Below are 21676 nucleotides of genomic sequence, written 5' to 3'. Positions count from 1 at the left end.
AATGAAAAGAAAGTGAGTATTCTGAGGGAATGGTATCTACTTAGATAAATAAACAAGTGAAAAACATATTAACACAAAAAGCCTGGCCTTCTGAAACCTACAAACGTAGGACATGTTGATAAAGTCAAAAAAGAAAAAAAAAGACTTGTTTTATAATATCTACATGTATTCCTAAAGAGAAAACAGGACATTAAGCAAATGAATGGATTGACAAAGAATTTTACATTTCTGACTACAACCGATATATACATGATATCGTTGCCAAAAACAAACCCAAGACACATATCACGCATCTAGTCAGGTGTTCAAACGTGTAGTTTCGTGCCTTTTGAAAATCTGCCGACAAAAGTCACAAATATGGGCCTAACAACACATTTTTTTCTAGTTTGACACGACATTATATGCTTTATCACTGAGGAAATTTCATGAACAACTAACATTAGAAATGTAAGCAAATAAGCTCCATGTCATCACACATGAAGCTTTAATGAGAAACGTAAAATGTTGAAATGAACTACATTCAAACCAATCATAAAAATATAAAAGGAAATAATAATACCCGAATACATAAGAGAATCTCGTACACATACATATCTACATGAACATGCCATTTTGTTCATGTTTCTAAATCAGTATCATATGATTGGCTGTTATTCTTGAAAAAGGTATACACATAGTCATGTCCGACATAAATACATTTCGAACAGTGCCGCCTAGGCTTATTTCACATCTAAGAGATCAAAACAATGTAATTCTTCATTAAAAATCGCAACCTAACTCGACAATTGGAAGACTGCAAGTAGTTTTAACGTTACCTCCTTACGCAATAGTATATAAAAAGGTTGTTTGTGAGCCGATATCTAATATTCCTATACCTCCCTCTATCTCTATATAAATGCACACTTTTGACTGACTATGCCTCAATATTCATAAAAAGAGGCAATCCTCATTGTGCTTTGTGAGGGCTTATCTTTACTGGGGAGGGGTCATTTTGACCCTGCAGGGCTTGCACTATAAAGATCTCGGACTTTATGGTTGGTCAAATTTATCATGGACACAGAGCTGCATGTAAAGAGAACCGTTGCATGATTTTTTTCTTTGATTAAGACTTTCATTGTATTTTTTATTTTGTACATGTATTATGATTTATGCAAATTAGACCTTCTTCTGCACCCCAGATAGAGAGACAAAGTTCCAAATTTCTTCTCGGTAGCTTCATCGAGTTCTTTGTTGGGCCTGTGCTTACTAATTCCACTGTGCTGATTCCAAAGAATTGATTTTGCACGAGTGTAATCATTGACCCACAGTTTGTTATTTTACAAGAAGAAGAGAAGAGTTATTGAGGGGTATAACAACAACAAAAATAATTAAAAAAATGGTGGCCTCTTGACGCCCCAACATTACTACTCCGGTCACAGCTGGTGGCAGGCAAGTGCCCCCCAAAAATGTCCAAGATCGGTTGAACTTTTTTAGACCCCTTTTTTGACCTCGATCGATTACATGTTGGTGCCCCCCCCCAAACATCAAACTCTGGCTACGTGCCTGGCTGGTGGCAAAACATGTAGTACTCTGGCATATCGGGTGCGACACCTGGGTGGAGAGTGGCAAATGTGGATTGATGTCTTGCCAAAGGACGTTTGTGCCGGGCAGGGATTCGAACCCAAACCATTGGATTGAGAGTTAAGTGATTGAACCACTATACTACCCCACCTCTACACCATTGGATTGAGAGTTAAGTGATTGAACCACTATACTACCCCACCTCTACACCATTGGATTGAGAGTTAAGTGATTGAACCACTATACTACCCCACCTCTACACTATTGGATTGAGAGTTAAGTGATTGAACCACTATACTACCCCACCTCTACACCATTGGATTGAGAGTTAAGTGATTGAACCACTATACTACCCCACCTCTACACCATTGGATTGAGAGTTAAGTGATTGAACCACTATACTACCCCACCTCTACACTATTGGATTGAGAGTTAAGTGATTGAACCACTATACTACCCCACCTCTACACCATTGGATTGAGAGTTAAGTGATTGAACCACTATACTACCCCACCTCTACACTATTGGATTGAGAGTTAAGTGATTGAACCACTATACTACCCCACCTCTACACCATTGGATTGAGAGTTAAGTGATTGAACCACTATACTACCCCACCTCTACACCATTGGATTGAGAGTTAAGTGATTGAACCACTATACTACTCCACCTCTACACCATTGGATTGAGAGTTAAGTGATTGAACCACTATACTACCCCACCTCTACACCATTGGATTGAGAGTTAAGTGATTGAACCACTATACTACTCCACCTCTACACCATTGGATTGAGAGTTAAGTGATTGAACCACTATACTACTCCACCTCTACACCATTGGATTGAGAGTTAAGTGATTGAACCACTATACTACCCCACCTCTACACCATTGGATTGAGAGTTAAGTGATTGAACCACTATACTACCCCACCTCTACACCATTGGATTGAGAGTTAAGTGATTGAACCACTATACTACTCCACCTCTACACCATTGGATTGAGAGTTAAGTGATTGAACCACTATACTACCCCACCTCTACACCATTGGATTGAGAATTAAGTGATTGAACCACTAAACTACCCCACCTCTACACCATTGGATTGAGAGTTAAGTGATTGAACCACTAAACTACCCCACCTCTACACCATTGGATTGAGAGTTAAGTGATTGAACCACTAAACTACCCCACCTCTACACCATTGGATTGAGAGTTAAGTGATTGAACCACTAAACTACCCCACCTCTACACCATTGGATTGAGAGTTAAGTGATTGAACCACTAAACTACCCCACCTCTACATGTGGAAGGTGAACAAAGTAGGGAAGTAATCCTGGAGAGGAGGAAGAAACAGAGACCAAACATTGATATGCAGGAGGATACTATTCTTGTAGGAGTACGACTTGGACTTTATTTATTCGGGTTGGTAGTAGCATCAAATTAGGTTGTTCTTTGAAAGGCGTTTTCAAGAGTGAGGTAGAATGGAGGACATTATTGTTACAGCATGGGTGCTTTAAATAAAATTTGATAACTGTCTTTAGTCTACGATGTCGATTTGCTAGGCACAGATGTCTGAGTTCTATTTTAATGGGACAATGCCGTTAACAAAATCGTGGGTTTGTATTTCCATTTGCTAGCTACATATAGCTTTGGACTGTGTGAATATTTTCAGAGGAAGAGCTGTGACAGAGTTTTTTTGATGGCATAGTAATTGATTTTTGCTTTCATCGATTTTCAGTTAAAACCCCGGCTCAAACACAAAATGGTTTGATATATAAATCAAACAAAATATTACATTGCTAATACAGGATTACGTATATTTAAAAAATGTATAAAACTTGATAATTTGACTCTTTTGAAGAATACATATACCACTTTGTATATGTATCTCGACTGGTATTTGTTAAGTTTGTATACAAAGGTTTTGCTCTCATAGCCCAATCTGTAACCACTAGCTATATACAGCTTCACTGTTTAAATTGTTATCATCGTGTTTTGTCTGTTATTTCAGGAAAACGGTTCTGAAATCAGTTTGTAAAACCATGTGTATGCTGGGGACTGTTCATAATGTATGACACAAAGCATTTTTTCTTCTATTTGTTGTCGTTAAAAACTGGAATGGCAGCGTTGAGGACTATAATTTTTAATGTAAATATCCAAATGTACGACTATTCATTGATAAGAATTGTAAGTAAAGACACGCATTGAATGTGCATAAATGGCAGTATTAATGTATCGTGAAAATGTATCTGATTTAAACACTACTGATCAAACAAACTTTTCCCCATTTCTTTCATTCAACGATCATAATATCTTAATACGATGATTGATTAATGGATCTTTGTGGTATCGCTAACATTATTTTATCATTATTTTATTTGTAATTTTATGTTTAATATATAATTGGTTGTCATTGTATTTTATTTGTATAACGCTTAGAGACTTCGATGGAAAGTGCTTCATAAGCATTGTTTCATTATTATAATTATTACTATTATTATTATGTCAAGAGAGTTTTTTTTTATACTTTAATGACATAAATGGAAAAAAGTCTATGTCATACAGGACAAATTGAACAGAATCACCACATATATTGTTGGAAATCAAACCCGCTCTCTTTTATCACAGTGAACTTCATTGCCATTATGCACAGAATTTGCTGTTTCTATATGTAATATCGTCCTTGTTTTCACGAAGTGACGGTAGTGAGGAAAATCGTAACGCAAAGTGAATGCAATTTTTTTTCACTACCGTCACTTCGTGAAAACAGCGACGATATGAGGTATAAACAACAGAAGCACAAATCTAGCCGTTTTAAAATGCTACAAAACGGCGATAAAACAGAGGATGTTTAGTGACAAAACGGCAAGTCTATTGTTATCCTTGAAAAGTATGGAAGCGAATGCAATAAAGGTCAAGAAAGGCAAGAAAAAAGCAAGGAAATTGCTACACATCGGAGAGAAGAGAGCAAGTTGTAGAACAGTAGAATCCTGATTTGTAGCTCACCGTGTATTATTAGATTGCCTCTGTGTACATGTACCTGTATTCTAAACCATTATTCACATTTTGCTGTACACAGCTGATTATAGCAACAGTAGAAGAAAAAAAATCCCCCCCCCTAAAAAAACATTTCGAGTTCCACTTCTGGTTTATATACAAGTAGCAATGCTTAAGGGCCTTTATTTTGTGTAGGTATCTTTCTTTCTTTCACAGCCACTGGACACCTATTGATAAGGATTCCTATTTGACTGTATCATTCAACCCTTCATATCTGAATGAAGCTAGTGTCCAAGTCAAGTTTATCAAAGCAACAACTACAAGCAAGCAAGCACGGCCTGAATGACAGACCAAGCTTAACTCAACATCAAGTTCAAATTAATGATCTTAGTGCACAAGCTACCTGTTCATCACTACCATCATTCACTATACATTTCAAACCTCATGTGACAATATATGTGTTGTAGCTTTTTTATTTTACTCTCTGTTTTAAAACCATCAAAAATATATACATACATTTGGATAAAATTATAATAATTGTAAATAAAAGAGAAGAGGTGAATCATTATAGACCGTAAAGGCTCGTTTAAGATGATTCCCTACAAATGTAAAGCAATTATCAAGCCACATAATTGTCTTATAAACATTGTAAATTACATCATGTCTTAGCAACAGATAGGACAGAGAAATGGAAGGAGAAGAGAGAGAGAGAGAGAGAGAGAGAGCAGAGAAATCACATTTTTTATTAAACCACTCTTATACATGATATGTTTGAATGGTTTCAATATTTTCCTTTTTTTCAATGCTTCACTCAAACTATTCTTACAGGTTGGGCAATGAAAAAGCAAAGGAAATTGGAAATTCATCAAAATAATACCAAAATTTGGTTATCAAGATGTAACAATCATTTTGTTTTACAATAAAAATTATTATTATATCATATTCCCCTTTAATTTAAAGGGCATAAAATCCAACAAACATTAGCCGATAATCTTATCCAAAATTTTCGGCAAGACAAAACATTATGGCTTATTCTACCTAACAACACGTAATGTATGCAATTTTAAATTCTGACTATTGAAATACAATCATTCGTAACAGGTGATGAAATCATTTGTAATGAGGCACTCAACAAATATTTGTGCATTACATTTGATTAAATTATGAAAACGGCATAATGGGAACAATATTTGGTTCAGATGTTTAGAACAGTTCAAAGGTTTCCTTTGTTCAGCAACATTTGACATGCACAAGCTGTTGCTTGGGTATAGACAAAGCTCTGCCATTATTCAAAAGATTGGCAAAGACGTACATAGAACTGCTCACATAAATCACCTGTTTGAGAAGCCAGAGTAACAAGATGACTCCTTTATGCATCGATGGCTCTGGTTGATGTTCAAAGTGAATCATTATGCAACACATTATCCATTCTATGTAGGTCAATGGATATCACCACATTATCCATTCTATGTAGGTCAATGGATATCACCACATTATCCATTCTATGTAGGTCAATGGATATCACTAGTCAATCAAGATGGCAGCTCCAAAATGAGAATGGATAGAAAGGAAACTGAAATTTAGAGAGATTGTTTTTCCATTCTAAGCAATCAGATATGAGTAATTTCAAGATTTTTAAAACTGGCTGATAATTTTGAAGTAGATTATCAGCTAATTTTTGATGGATTTAATTTTTCTTTAAACAGTTAGTCTAAGGCAGCATTGTGAATGGAAAATACATTTTCTATTCTTGCTATCAGGGCTCCTTAAATGGCAACCTCCTGAAGCTTAATAACACTTAACACTTGTATATATTTCAATATATTTCATTCTGCATTAATCGCAATAAAACAACTCAAAGAGTTTAGGTAAAATGGCCCAGACCCACATATGTACGTACATTCATTACGGTCTATGGATAACCCCCATCAAAGTGGATATAATGTATGTACTATATGGCCATATCACATTATCATTATCTATTGCATTTATTTATTTGTATTCATTTGTTTTCATCTAACTGGGTAGCTTTCTCAGTATCATTACTGTTTTTCTGAGAGGCATTTGCAAATTAAAAGATTACAAATAAAAAGGAAACTAAACACATTGTAAGTACAAGATCATGACATAGCAAAGACTTTGTTTTGACATGAATAGAAATTTATTTAGCTTATACCTGCCACAATCTATTGGCAAAAAATTAAAATATTTAAAGATGAAATTGGGAGAGTGAAAATAACTGTTTGGATAATATAGAAGTTTTAAATAAACATAGACTAAAGGATTCAAAAATCATATATTTGACAAGTATTGAAACTGTTCTCCAGTACAGATTTGCAAAGGACTGTTTTGATTGAGAATGTCTACATAAGATGTGAGTTGACTCCCTATGAGACCCTAGTGTGGCACACTTATGTGAACAAAAATTGTTTACCCACATTAGCTTATGGAATTCAACGCTTTCTGTAAATCCACTACAGACACTCTTCCAGACCGTTGTCTTTCTGACTTGGTAGTATCATGTGGGTTTCAGGTAGGATTGATTGATGAAATGCACAGTAAAAGTTGAACAGTTATCAGAGCTAAATCTAAGGTTATAATATCACTCGTGCATGTACTGTTTCATACACTGCAGAGATATGTGCCATAAAAGGCTGAATATCACTAATATCTAATTTATAGCAGAATTTGTTCCAACCTAATACCATTTCACCCATTGCTACTGAATTATTCTATTCCTATAGGCTTCTTTACAGGAACCATTCAGCTCAAGAAGGCAATGGACTCAGATGTAGAATAAAAACCTCAAGATCGAAGTAGAAAATGTGGAACCAATACCTATTGCACATTTTCACCTGCACAAAACATGATTCAAAGGAATTTCTATCATAATCTGAATCAAGTAATTATGATGAACCTCCATCATTAGATCACCCACCCACCCACTGTGACCATCAAAGTCCTGTAGCTTAATTCACATGAGGTATTGGAATTCAAGCACCATAGTAGGTCCAGGAGTCTCTAGCATTGTTAGTGACCTTCGTTCAAACGCTCAACAATCAATTAGCTGGTGATGCAGCTTTCATCTCTACGGCTTCCAAACATCTAGAACAGGAACCCTCCTTATCTGAAATCATCACCTACAGTAGAACATTCGAAACTGAGTTTTAAGACATATCCATTCACTGAACTCGCATTGTCACAGCTTGGTAGTTTGTATATCTTGTAAATCTAACACTGCCTCATGTATAGCATCTCAAAGCGCTTTGTATCCAGTAGAAAAGGCGCTACTAGTATACAAATTGTGACTATTGTTATTAGAAATGGACGGTATGTCATACAGAAGTAGCAAGAAGAAGAAATGTGACCTCCCAAACAAGATTGGGAAATGGCATCCTGTGAAATATATGTATACTATGGGATATTACATTATATTTGCATTCATGAAAGATGAACATCATGATAAGATCAAGATATTCTACTTTTAGGAGGACTATTAAGATCAACCCTTAATAGGGCATTGGCCTGAATTGAAATAGAAAACAAAAATAAGAGTGAAAAAGATTAAACTTTGGAGCAACACTGGATGAATAGTATGAAAATGATAAACAAGGTTGAGTTTGATATGACTCATAATATAGGGAATCATTCAGCAGTTACACACTGTGGTGTTGTGTGGGGTCAAAGACAGACAGGGAACCTCTTCCATTTCATATGTGCAAACAGGTCAATCAGAATCCAGTGAAACCTGTACATAAGGATTGCTCAAGGGAAACTAAACAACAAGAAAAAATATAAACCAATATTTATCAACTATCTCTACCCTATTCTTCTAGAACAATAAAAAATATAATGTAAACCCACTTTACAATACCACCCTACTTCTAGATAAAATTAAAAACAAAATAAGCATGGAATTTAAGAAAATAAGATAAAAATTCAACCTTGAGGGTACCACTTCACTGCTGTCACTGTTTACTAAGGCAAAGTTTCAGGAAATGCTGATAAATTTTGGTATCCAAAGCCAAGTTCTCTTTGTTACCTACACTGACCTGAAGTCACCTGGCACTGTGCCTTACTCCTCTATACACCTATTCATATAAAATGCATATCTAATCTCTTCATGAGCAAGATATGACATACTGGAGAGGAGTTGATGTTTTTACCGTTTGTATGAACATGGCATCAGGATTGTAACTGGTGTTATGTCAATGATGGCTTCCATTCAACATAAACAGGGCTTCAAACATTGGATACTCAACAAACAGATAAGGGAATAGAAACTCATTGACTTCACTGTCCTGAATTCAATTATTATCAAATTTAAGAAAAGGGAAGTTTAATTAACTAATGTGATAAGGGTTTCACAGTCACTGAGCATTCTTAACCCTTACTGTACTGGGCTATTTCGAGCACTCTCTGACTGGGGGGGGGGGGGGGGGGGGCCTCCCATTGGGAGGCCCCCCCATTATGATCTCGGCCTTCGAATGTCCGATGAATGCGAAAATTTTCATGTTTGTAGATATTTACGTAAGGAACAAGATGGTATAATTAGTTTTTTCCTAATATGCAAATTTTTGTCATTATAGCCTAATTAATTATGCAAAATGCTAATTTATGCATTTTACAGAAAACTCTACATATTTGTCCGTAGACTTGTGAAGAATCTTGAAAATGTATTGAATAAGTGTTTCCTTCATCTCAAATTCATGAGGTTTCATTATTTTTATGATATCTGAAAATACATAGGTTAATTTGCATAAATTATGAATACGCATTCATGAATATCAAATCTGGAAATATATGTAGGGAACTAGAATCATAACAAAAATTGTCAGACTCCACTTTTTGAATGTTGAAACTCATTATTCACATGAAACTTCTTTTCTAACACAAAATAGTTATTTGGTGTAATTAATAATGATAATTTATGCAAATTTGACGCGATTTTCAACTTTTTATTTTCTTATGTATTTTATTGTTATTTATTTCTTATTATATCTATTGTTTTATTTTTAATGTATTCTTTTGTTCTGAAATACATCAAGTGACTTTGAGAAACATATAAAAGCAATTTGATATCAATTCATATCTTCACATTTCTGCTTGTACATGAATATATGCAATTATAGCACTTTTTTGATGACATGCGCATACTAATTGTTATGTAACACCTTACAGGTATATCCGATTTCGACGAAAATGGTATCAAAATGTGCGTAAGACTTGAGGGGAAAAAGTCATGAAACGACAATTCAAAATTCTGAGCGGTTGCGGCGCAATCTCTGAAAATGTCGAGGGGGGGCCTCCCAGGCCCCCCCCCCCTGCCCCCCAGTACAGTAAGGGTTACGATGTTAACAGGCCTGAAAGTTTAAGCTGGTCCATGATTGTGACAGTCAATGCAATATACTCAACACAAACATGGCAAATAACCATCCCTACATTAACAATGTAATGCTTAGAGATTTTGGTGGAAATCACTTTAGAAGAACCGTTTTATTGTTATCATTATTGATGTAATGACCAAGGATTATGATGTGAAGTAGGTCTTATACCTTCCAAACTGACTCTGTATGAAAATAGTGTTTCCTCCTTCCACATAATCTATTTTAATACTTTATTGACATTCCTGCTGATTGTCAGCCAAGTCTAAGAGTCAGGTGACATCCCTGCTGATTGTCGGCCAAGTCTAAGAGTCAGGCTTGACAATGGCGGTGTAACACTCAACTGAAAGGACCTCTGCAACATGTGGTATACAGCCAGCCCTAGAGGTTCATATTTGTTCTCTAACTAAGAAGTGTTCATTCCTGCCAACCACTAGTGATGTATGTACTATGATTTTGCTACCGGTAATGGATGTGCTTCTGTATTTAAAACCCAATCATCTAACGACATGAATTCATCATCTGAGAATAAAAGGTAGAGGTATTTGAGAGTCTCTGCCAAGAAGAAGCTTTGTTGGACGTCATCATGAGCCACGTGTGTAGCGTACACATCCTTGATGCCTGAATACCCTTCACCAACTCGGCAGTGTGCTTCTAAGGCCTGCAGGGAAGAGACACACAAGAGAAGAAATATATAAATGATGAAGCAGACTTAATGAGATCACAATCTTCATATGTCATCATTGCATCAGGTAAGGCTACTCTTCAGACATCATGCAGGGCCAAAAGCTATCATTGCTACACTTATCTGCAGTAGTACTGCTTATTTGGAATTTAGAACAAGTCATAAACTTAATGCAATTGAACAATACCACACCCTATACTCAACAGGAGAAATAACAAAACGATTTCAATATATCCCTACGTTTGAGGCTACATTTTGGTTAATATATCCTTAGAACTCTCTCTGACACATCATAAGTTTCATTTTGGTGACATTATAGTCCATTTTCAAAGGCATTTTTGTAACCTTTGAATAAACGCATACTTTGCTTTGACTTCTGGGTTAATGAGGGGAAAGATAAAGGATATGCCATTTAAAAAAAAAAAAAATATATATATATATATATATCTATATATACATATATCTATATACGGTAGATATTTAATTTTTTTTTATTAATTTTTTTTTTATTAAGTTCAATATTTCTATCCTTCAGTTAATGTTATAGAGGGTGAATATTTTTGATTCATCACATCTTGTAATCTTTACCTGTGCTGCTTCCCATCCCCACTGCCTATAGAGGGGATCTTTTGTGAGTCTGAAGAGTACAAAGTAAGACTCTATAGTTTCTGGACGTAGAATGTAGTACTTCTCATTCTGTCTCATAGCAACTGCCTCAGCTCGACCTTCAAATCTAAAGGCTTCTGGTCCTAATTTGGTGGCTGTGGAAGACAAAAGAATTCAAAATATAATGGATTATCAATATTTTTACGGCCTAAAAAAAAGATGTTGTATTTTAGGTGCCAAAATATGGGTCAGTCTTTTTTCTTCTTCTTTTCCCTCCCTCTTTGGGCTGATATTTCTCAGTTTTTAATGCTTTAATATTTTTCTTCTTTAAAAGCGGACCATTGATTTCAGGATTTTTGGGTCGGTCGCAAAGGGCAATACAACATTTTTTTACCCTGAGCTACCTCTTGCTGCTATCGCTGATATATTACCCTATGATCTCCCGACCCATCTCTAGGTAGTGGTCCTTCTTGCTGCTATCGCTGAAGTTATTACCCTGAGCTAACAAACCACCAGAGAAACCTTACATGTCTTATTATATGATCTCCCGGCCCATCTCTAGGTAGTGGTCCTTCTTGCTGCTATCACTGAAGCTATTACCAAGCGCATACATATCACCAGAGGATTCTTACCTGATCTCCCGGCCCATCTCTAGGTAGTGATCGACACCACGTAGAGGTGTCGTGGTCGAGTGGATAAGTCACCGGACTGTGGATCACAAGGTCCGCGGTTCAAGTCCCGCCGCGGCACTAATGTCCTTTGGCAAGACATTGATCTACATTTGCCACTCTCCACCCAGGTGTTAAAATGGGTACCCGGTAGGATGCGAAAGCTAATGTGGTTTGATTAGCAAGTGGCGCTTGTAAAATGGCGACTGGCTGGAATGCTCCCCAGGGAGTGGAGAATGTGCATACCTTGTGTGCGGGTAAGCCTGAATCCGATGACCGGGGTAATAATAATATGTTGTAAAGCGCTGTGATACACATGTATGTCTGTAAGAGCGCTATATAAATGCCAATATTATTATTATTATTATTATTATCCTTCTTGCTGCTATCACTGAAGCTATTACCAAGCGCATACATATCACCAGAGGATTCTTACCTGTATTATCATATGCTTGGTGGCAGGTCTTGGTGATCTCCTTGCCCATCTCTAGGTAGTGGTCCTTCTTGCTATCGCTGAACTTACTGCCCAGAGCAAACATTCCACCAGAGAAGCATGATAGATGATCCATCTTCTTGTCAACTCGGTTGGCACGGATATCACCAAAGTATGTTAGACCACCTCCAGACTTTTGCTTCATACGACTCTCCATTGCCTGGTGAAATAAGACAAGAGAGACAAAGAGAGAGAGAGAGAGAGAGAGAGAGGGAGGAATTAATCACTAATCCATCTACTCATTGAACAATTCCATGGAGTTAAGTAATGAATCTTAAAACTAAATCCTTCCTTTGTATAGAAGAGTTATTTTTAAGCATGTTTTGGACTTAACACATTTTTGTTTATCAATGCAAATTTAAAATGTGAAAGCTGAATGAAAACTAGGTAATTCAACAAATGCAAGTACTTAAAGGAAAGAAAGGGAAAAAATGGACAAACTCAATGGTCACAGAAACTAGTTTCTCTATCTGCATGCGTGGGAGAGTGCAGTCACTTCATTCACTTAACAACCATAATCACAATGTCAGTTTTAAGAGGAGTCCATAAATATTCCCTTATAATAAATCGTCTAAGAGGAGTGTAATGAATCAACTCAAAACAAATGCACGCTACTATGTATCCACAACCAACCATACTAATCCATTATCAATTTTATTTTTTTTAATACATAAATTTTCTGCGTTACTTTGTGCTTGCACATCTTACTAGGAATTTTGTATCTCTCATTTTAAAAGACATTTACATGTACTTTTTTCCAGTTAAATAAGAACACCAGCACATGATATTACTCTTTTACGTGGTACATGCAGTTCTAATTCATTAGTCAGATTTTGCATTTAAAGTTTGTTTAAACTTCATGTATAATTTTGTAAACAATTCTTTCATTCTGAATGAGAGAAATCAATGATTTATTTGTATTCCATTTCAATAAATTGACTCTAGTCAGGATCACATCAATGTCATATACTGTGATCTCAGCTGGATACTGTGATTTCGGCTGGATACTGTGATCTCGGCAGGATACTGGGGATCGTATAGCTTTGTCATCTTCATACAACTGTAGCAATTAGTTGACCACATCAAATCAATACCAATGAAATTAGATGGAGCAGACAAAACAATAAGTTTGATAACTAACATCCTATAATGAAACAAATTAATATATCCATGAATCATAAATTGACTGTGATATGAAGCAGCCAGATCTTCAATTATTGACAATCCAATTGAGGAAAGCGTCTCCATCAAGTACGATGCACCAGGGTTTTCAGCGAGCTATATTCCATTGTGAGGAAAGCACACAATGTAATTTCCTCTTTCCAAGTAAAGTCACCTGCCTCTCTTTCAACATGCAGTAATTGTCCCTGATGTATCAGCCATGAATCTCCATCACATCAACATCACTCATCTTTCTCTTAATCTTTCATACCAGTCTCCATCACATCATCATCTCATATTATTCTCTCCATCACATCATCATCACTCATCTTTCACTCAATCTTTCATACCAGTCTCCATCACATCATCATCTCATATTATTCTCTCCATCACATCATCATCACTCATCTTTCTCTTAATCTTTCATACCAGTCTCCATCACATCATCATGACCCATCTTTCTCTCAATCTTTCATACCAGTCTCCATCACATCATCATCACTCATCTTTCACTCAATCTTTCATACCAGTCTCCATCACATCATCATCTCATATTATTCTCTCCATCACATCATCATCACTCATCTTTCTCTCAATCTTTCATACCAGTCTCCATCACACCATCATGACCCATCTTTCTCTCAATCTTTCATACCAGTCTCCATCACATCATCATGACCCATCTTTCTCTCAATCTTTCATACCAGTCTCCATCACATCATCATGACCCATCTTTCTCTCAATCTTTCATACCAGTCTCCATCACATCATCATGACCCATCTTTCTCTCAATCTTTCATACCAGTCTCCATCACATCATCATGACCCATCTTTCTCTCAATCTTTCATACCAGTCTCCATCACATCATCATGACCCATCTTTCTCTCAATCTTTCATACCAGTCTCCATCACATCATCATGACCCATCTTTCTCTCAATCTTTCATACCAGTCTCCATCACATCATCATGACCCATCTTTCTCTCAATCTTTCATACCAGTCTCCATCATCTTATAATTTTATATTTTTCTCTCCATCACATCATCATGACCCATCTTTCTCTCAATCTTTCATACCAGTCTCCATCACATCATCATGACCCATCTTTCTCTCAATCTTTCATACCAGTCTCCATCATCTTATCATCTCATATTTTTCTCTCCATCACATCTTTCTCTTCATCTCAATAGCAATCATCATCATCATCACTTCATTTTCTCTCCATCATACTGAAAAAAATATATGATATCACAATTGATTACTTTTTTCTCCATTTTCTATAATGATCTCTATCATATCATATTATCATCTCTGATAATCTTTTGCATCTTAAATAACGACCCCTTCACGCACACACCATATTTCTGATATTCCTCCTTTCAAGTTCCATTGCTTAATTCCTCTTCTATCTTTCTCTCCATCTCAATCCATATTCTACCCCAGCCAATAAAACTCAGCTTCGCTCATGATGATCAAGCTCTTCATATTAGCATCCTTCTACTAATATACCTATATTACCACTGCTCATCAAAGAAAATGAAAGCTGACTGTATGCCTATCCATTAGCATATCTCCTTCTTTTCCATATCACCGTCTATTCACAATGGATAAAATGCTGAACCACTTTTGTACAAAAGAGGGTCAACTCCCATTCTTTAATTGGTGTCCCCTGGCTATGTCTTTTGTTTGCAATGCACGCCCATCGATCTATTCATACTGATTCAATAATCCATAAAAAAGAAAAAATATTCATAGCAGTATGGTTGATGCCCATGTACTTTCTGTCTTAAGGCAAAGACAATTCACACAAGAAGGCATACATAGATAGATGTAGATGTTTCACATTGTCTGTCTACTTCAAACACATCTTCAGTGCTATACAGATATCTTATGAGAGCTATAGATCTGAAAACTAAGTTACTATTGTAAGAAATTATATGCAATATAAAAGGGAGAGAAAAACAAAGAGAAAGCGAATAAAATATCTTACATATCTTACAAAAGCATTTTTTTTTTTTACAGTGGTTGTTTAAATGTGTGAAACACCCACATATTGATGGCCTTTATTAATCAACCTCTGTGGCAAAACTTAAGCGTTGATGGTTTTCTTTTTTAAACAACATCAGATTAGCTGGGATTCCTTTTCAATCATCATCACCTTCAGAATTGGAAATATAAGTAGTACAATAATTCTTGTGCCCATATAACAAAACATCATTTAAGAAAATGGCAAGCAGAGAAAAGTGTGAGGAATGTATAAACTGCATACATTCCTGCCAAATTTAATTTCTTTACCAGTATACTGCGTTTCTTCCTACAATGTTCACACCACCTGTAGTTTTGTTATGTTTTGTATATTGGAAGCATATTGGAAGAATTTCCAAGCAAAACCAATCTGCAAGACATTCTTTGTTTCAATAGAATCAAATGCAGTTCAACATAATTACCAGAGTAGTGCTTTATATAAATACTGCATGGCCTATGATCGACCAAGACTTGTTCAATTCATGATATTCATAAGCCCAATGATGCATGCTAAGTGGTAGCATTGACTATCCTTCAATGACTGAGTAGGGAGATGGTGTTTGGTAGCATTGACTATTCTTCAATGACTGAGTAGGGAGATGGTGTGGTAGCATTGACTATCCTTCAATGACCGAGTAGGGAGATGGTGTTTGGTAGCATTGACTATCCTTCAATGACTGAGTAGGGAGATGGTGTTTGGTAGCATTGACTATCCTTCAATGACTGAGTAGGGAGATGGTGTTTGGTAGCATTGACTATCATTCAATGACTGAGTAGGGAGATGGTGTTTGGTAGAATTGACTATCCTTCAATGACCGAGTAGGGAGATGGTGTTTGGTAGCATTGACTATCCTTCAATGACCGAGTAGGGATATGGTGTTTGGTAGCATTGACTATCCTTCAATGACTGAGTAGGGAGATGGTGTTTGGTAGCATTGACTATCCTTCAATGACTGAGTAGGGAGATGGTATTTGGTAGCATTGACTATCCTTCAATGACTGAGTAGGGAGATGGTGTTTGGTAGCATTGACTATCCTTCAATGACTGAGTAGGGAGATGGTGTTTGGTAGCATTGACTATCCTTCAATGACTAAGTAGGGAGATGGTGTTTGGTAGCATTGACTATCCTTCAATGACCGAGTAGGGAGATGGTGTTTGGTAGCATTGACTATCCTTCAATGACTGAGTAGGGAGATGGTGTTTGGTAGCATTGACTATCCTTCAATGACTGAGTAGGGAGATGGTGCTTGGTAGCATTGACTATCCTTCAATGACTAAGTAGGGAGATGGTGTTTGGTAGCATTGACTATCCTTCAATGACTGAGTAGGGAGATGGTGTTTGGTAGCATTGACTATCCTTCAATGACTGAGTAGGGAGATGGTGCTTGGTAGCATTGACTATCCTTCAATGACTAAGTAGGGAGATGGTGTTTGGTAGCATTGACTATCCTTCAATGACCGAGTAGGGAGATGGTGTTTGGTAGCATTGACTATCCTTCAATGACTGAGTAGGGAGATGGTGTTTGGTAGCATTGACTATCCTTCAATGACTGAGTAGGGAGATGGTGTTTGGTAGCATTGACTATCCTTCAATGACTAAGTAGGGAGATGGTGTTTGGTAGCATTGACTATCCTTCAATGACCGAGTAGGGAGATTGTGTTTGGTAGCATTGACTATCCTTCAATGACTGAGTAGGGAGATGGTGTTTGGTAGCATTGACTATCCTTCAATGACTGAGTAGGGAGATGGTGCTTGGTAGCATTGACTATCCTTCAATGACTAAGTAGGGAGATGGTGTTTGGTAGCATTGACTATCCTTCAATGACCGAGTAGGGAGATGGTGTTTGGTAGCATTGACTATCCTTCAATGACTGAGTAGGGAGATGGTGTGGTAGCATTGACTATCCTTCAATGACCGAGTAGGGAGATGGTTTGGTAGCATTGACTATCCTTCAATGACTGAGTAGGGAGATGGTGTTTGGTAGCATTGACTATCCTTCAATGACTGAGTAGGGAGATGGTGTTTGGTAACATTGACTATCCTTCAATGACTGAGTAGGGAGATGGTGTTTGGTAGCATTGACTATCCTTCAATGACCGAGTAGGGAGATGGTGTTTGGTAGCATTGACTATCCTTTAATGACTGGGTAGGGATATGGTGTTTGGTAGCATTGACTATCCTTCAATGACTGAGTAGGGAGATGGGGTTGGTAGCATTGACTATCCTTCAATGACTGAGTAGGGAGATGGTGTTTGGAATTCAAACTAAACTACTCAATTTTTATAAATTGTCACAGGATGGCTATAAATCATGTGATGAAATGAGCCAGCTAACACATTCACACTCTCCTAAATACTGCTCTCTGTCTCACCAAGGGAACAGTATTGCTAATGTTAACTCTTTTACATGCCACAAAAATGATCTCCCTGTGCCATCTGGTAATTATCATGGGATACATACATGTATATGGATAGATATACCAAAGCCTGCTCCAAGATTATCTTACTGTTTCCAGTACCAGATTAATTTATACCAGTGCAAACGGGTTGCCATGGAGTTAATCAAGACTGGAAACGGGTCATTTTGCCAAGCCATTGTAGTTCACAAAGCAATCCTTCTGTCTATTGTTTTATGAAAAATTGCATGTGTGGCAAATGGGCGACTGTTCAGAGAGATGAAGAATGCAAACAAAGAGTTAATATTCTTGTTAGTAGTTCCAGTACAATGTGAAGTAAGTTTCAAAGTAGCTAAGCAGGAAATGTTCTCACTCTATATTTTATAGCAAACAAAAAGTTTAACTTGTTGAGTGAGATCCCAGCTCAATACTCCAACATGCGCTACTACACAATTGCTCAAGCTTTACTTCGTCAAAGATGTAGGTATTCCATGTAGTTGGGGTTACTAATTGGTTTAAGATTAGGTTTAGGATTGGGATTAAGTTAGTGTTTGTTCCATGGGTGAAATTAAAAATTTAAAGGACGTTGGCCACGGAGCGGTGTCACCTAAAACAACAGAGTTTTAAACTACAAGCCAGGCTAGCAGTCATTATAACAACTAGCTGGTGAAACCCAATTAGTTGAATTAAAACAACGTTGAGTGAGGAACCCAGGCCCCCCCCCCCACAGTTAGGGAGATAACCACAAGATCATTTGTGTTTAAAATTTCAAGTAAACCTAAAATTTTGAAACCAAGGGCGTGGCAACACAAACCTTAGCTATTGAAGATACTATGGCTGGTTAGACAATGTAAATGTAGCTATTGAAGATACTAGGTACCATGGATGGTTAGACAATGAGAACGTAGCTATTGAAGATACCATGGCTGATTAGACAGGGTGATTGCATGATCCTCAATAATCATTTCCTGATAAATATTCATATTTCATTCCTAGACCATTCTCCTTCATTTAGCAACTATCATGTCCTTGACTTCTATCAAGATTCAAGATTGAAGATAATTTATTGATATCTATGGCCTCTTTCACACAAGGTGAGTTAAAGACATAGGAAAATCATAAACCGGTACCTCATCATCTTTCAATGCATGTCGCATGGACATAGACCACATTGTATAATGTAGAATAGAATAGAATAGAATATAATTTTATTGTCTTCTTCCAAAGAATGAAGAAACTTTCCTTCCAGGTGATACATACATACATACAAATTTCACAACAAGGCTGAATGTTTAAATACTTAGCATTATCTAGTCACCATGACACGACACACCAAACATTGTTTTGTAACCTCAGTCATGATATAGTGCTATTGTTTACATTAAAAAACGGATGTTATATTCAATATAGCATTTCACATAAGACTTATCATTTTAAGATAAAATGGTACTTTTGGTACAGCTACATGTACAGTTGTTGTTTAAAAAAAGACCGTTTCTCTTGTGTGTGTGTGTGTGTGTAAGGGGGGTAGGGTGTTGGAAGAGTTTTAACGATACACCATCTTCCATCGTCTAGAAACTATTCTCATCCCATCTCATATATACTGAATTACAGTCGACAGATCAAATTATCATTAGGCCATGAATTAGATCAAATTTTAATGAAACGATGGAAGTATAGTCTCAGCAACTTCATAAATCATTCAGAGAGAGAGAGAGGGAGAGGGGGAGAGAGAGAAAGCACAAGCTCTCATATCATTGACTTGGGTCTATGGAGACCTGGTAGAAACATGTCACCAGTGAAGAGCAGTTAATTGCATATGTCTGGAATCTGTCGCCAAGGCTGGAGTATTATATGGCTTGTTTGATGGCCGCTTATCATATTTCCTGAAATATTAAGTGCATCTTTCACTTTTCATCAGTCGTTAGGCAAAATGAACATGTCATAAAGTGAGCACAGGTAAAGATTATGATCTTTAATTGTTCATTAACCATAATATCTTAGATAGTAGACATGTCTAGGCTATTTTGTCTAAGGAAGTAAAAACACACTTTTATTATTACGTTAAGTATTTTGTTAACTTTGGTATATTCTTCCTTATCGTCCAATCCCTATGTTTTATCTGATATTGCTTGCTACTTCCTTTGTACATTTAGTTTATAAGTCGTCAATTCTTTAATTATGAAAGACACTTTCGATTTTGTTGACCAAGTAATGTAAAGCGCTCAGAAAAATTTGAATAAAGCGCTATTTTACAATTTATCATTATCAGGTGGGCTGTATCTAATACAGACCACCTTATAATTTTGTTAAAATTGCCTTTATTATTTATTTATCAGGTGGGCTGTATCTAATACAGACCACCTTATATTTTTGTTAAAATTGCCTTTATTTATTTATTTATTTCTTTATTTCTTTATTTTTCTTATTTCCACCCACTTTTTTGTTAGCAAGATAACTTTGTAATGGTTCTATCAAATGCTTTGATATTTGGCACACATATGTATAGGCATATGGACAAAACACGGTAAAGTTTTCAACCTTGACCTTGACTGATGACGTCATCTAGGCGCCATTTTGTGAAATTTTCGGAAAATCAATTCATGATCATATCTTCATAACCAAAAGGTATTTCTCATTCATATTTATCATGATCAAGGTCAATATCAGTCCGGTTAATTTCAGGTCAAAATACGCGCGCGTGCGCGTACGTCCGCGCGTCAATGCGCGCGCAAATTTTTTAAATGTTCAAAATCATCTCAAATTTATTTTGCATACGTTTTAGGTCATTTTAAGCATTTTATAAAAAATCGCGCGTACGAGCATGCGCGCGCGTTTTCGCGCGTAACACCATTAAAAAACATAGAATCGCCATTTTTTTTTTTTTATGATATTTCTCATATTTTTTCGAGGAATTTGATACCACGTTTATCTCTTTATGACCATTAATAACAACATGAGCGTCAATTCAAGATAAATGTCCGTGCGCGCGAGCTCTTTTAATACATAGCATATATGGGCAAAAACATGCCTATACAAAATCCATTATAGCTCTTTGAAATGAACCGTGACCTTCATTTTTTCCTCATATTTAGATAAAGTATGAGTCGGAGATATGATTACATGTCTCATTTTGCCATTAAGTGTATCGTGACATCATCATAATGGCCTTGGAACTGAAAATACGAATTTGCATATTATGAAGTCAGCATATTTATGTAAAATTGATTGTATCTCTGTATATGAAGAGTTTCATTCCAAAAGGAGCTAAATCCACTTTGGGTATTTCTGAGTAAATCGCCTTTTTTTATTTCTCCACTTTCCCTTTAGCCATGTACCTTCACGTTGTTATATATGTTAAAGGTGTCACTCTGGACCAGTAATATATGATTTTAAAAAATCTACTATTTTTTTCTGATTTTTAATAAATTTTTAGATTTTTTATTTTCGTGGATTTAGCTCCTTTTGGAATGAAACATGTTATTCTACCTAACAAAATTCATATTTTCTCAATAAAGTCACTCAAATTTTATTGAAATTTTGCAGCAAACCTTTCCTTTTAAATAATAATAGTGACATCACAACTAAAAAAACCTTTTGAAAAGAAAGTAAACAAAATATCACAATTTCATTCCAAAAGGAGCTAAATCCGTTCAATTCCAAAAGGAGTTAAATCCATGTTTCATTCCAAAAGGAGCT

The 21676-nt window shown here is 36.3% G+C and overlaps 1 protein-coding gene across 1 annotated transcript in view; it reads right to left on the bottom strand.

Annotated features, from left to right (window-relative positions):
• Window positions 1-10033: 10033 nt before the first annotated feature.
• Window positions 10034-21676, bottom strand: part of LOC581367 (mannosyl-oligosaccharide 1,2-alpha-mannosidase IA) — a 71193-nt gene continuing 59550 nt past the window's right edge. The window contains exons 8-10 of the mRNA XM_030995477.1: window positions 12336-12552; window positions 11214-11386; window positions 10034-10601 (exon numbers count right to left, since the gene is read on the bottom strand). Coding sequence (XP_030851337.1) covers window positions 10389-10601; window positions 11214-11386; window positions 12336-12552 — 603 coding nt within the window. The 3' untranslated portion in view covers window positions 10034-10388. The remainder of the gene's footprint in view (window positions 10602-11213; window positions 11387-12335; window positions 12553-21676) is intronic.

The sequence above is a fragment of the Strongylocentrotus purpuratus genome, unplaced genomic scaffold (genome assembly GCF_000002235.5).
Source record: "Strongylocentrotus purpuratus isolate Spur 01 unplaced genomic scaffold, Spur_5.0 spur5_scaffold_21, whole genome shotgun sequence".
Taxonomy (NCBI): Eukaryota; Metazoa; Echinodermata; class Echinoidea; order Camarodonta; family Strongylocentrotidae; genus Strongylocentrotus; species Strongylocentrotus purpuratus.
Note: the sequence above shows the minus strand (reverse complement) of the source record. Positions and strands in the feature narration are given on the sequence as shown.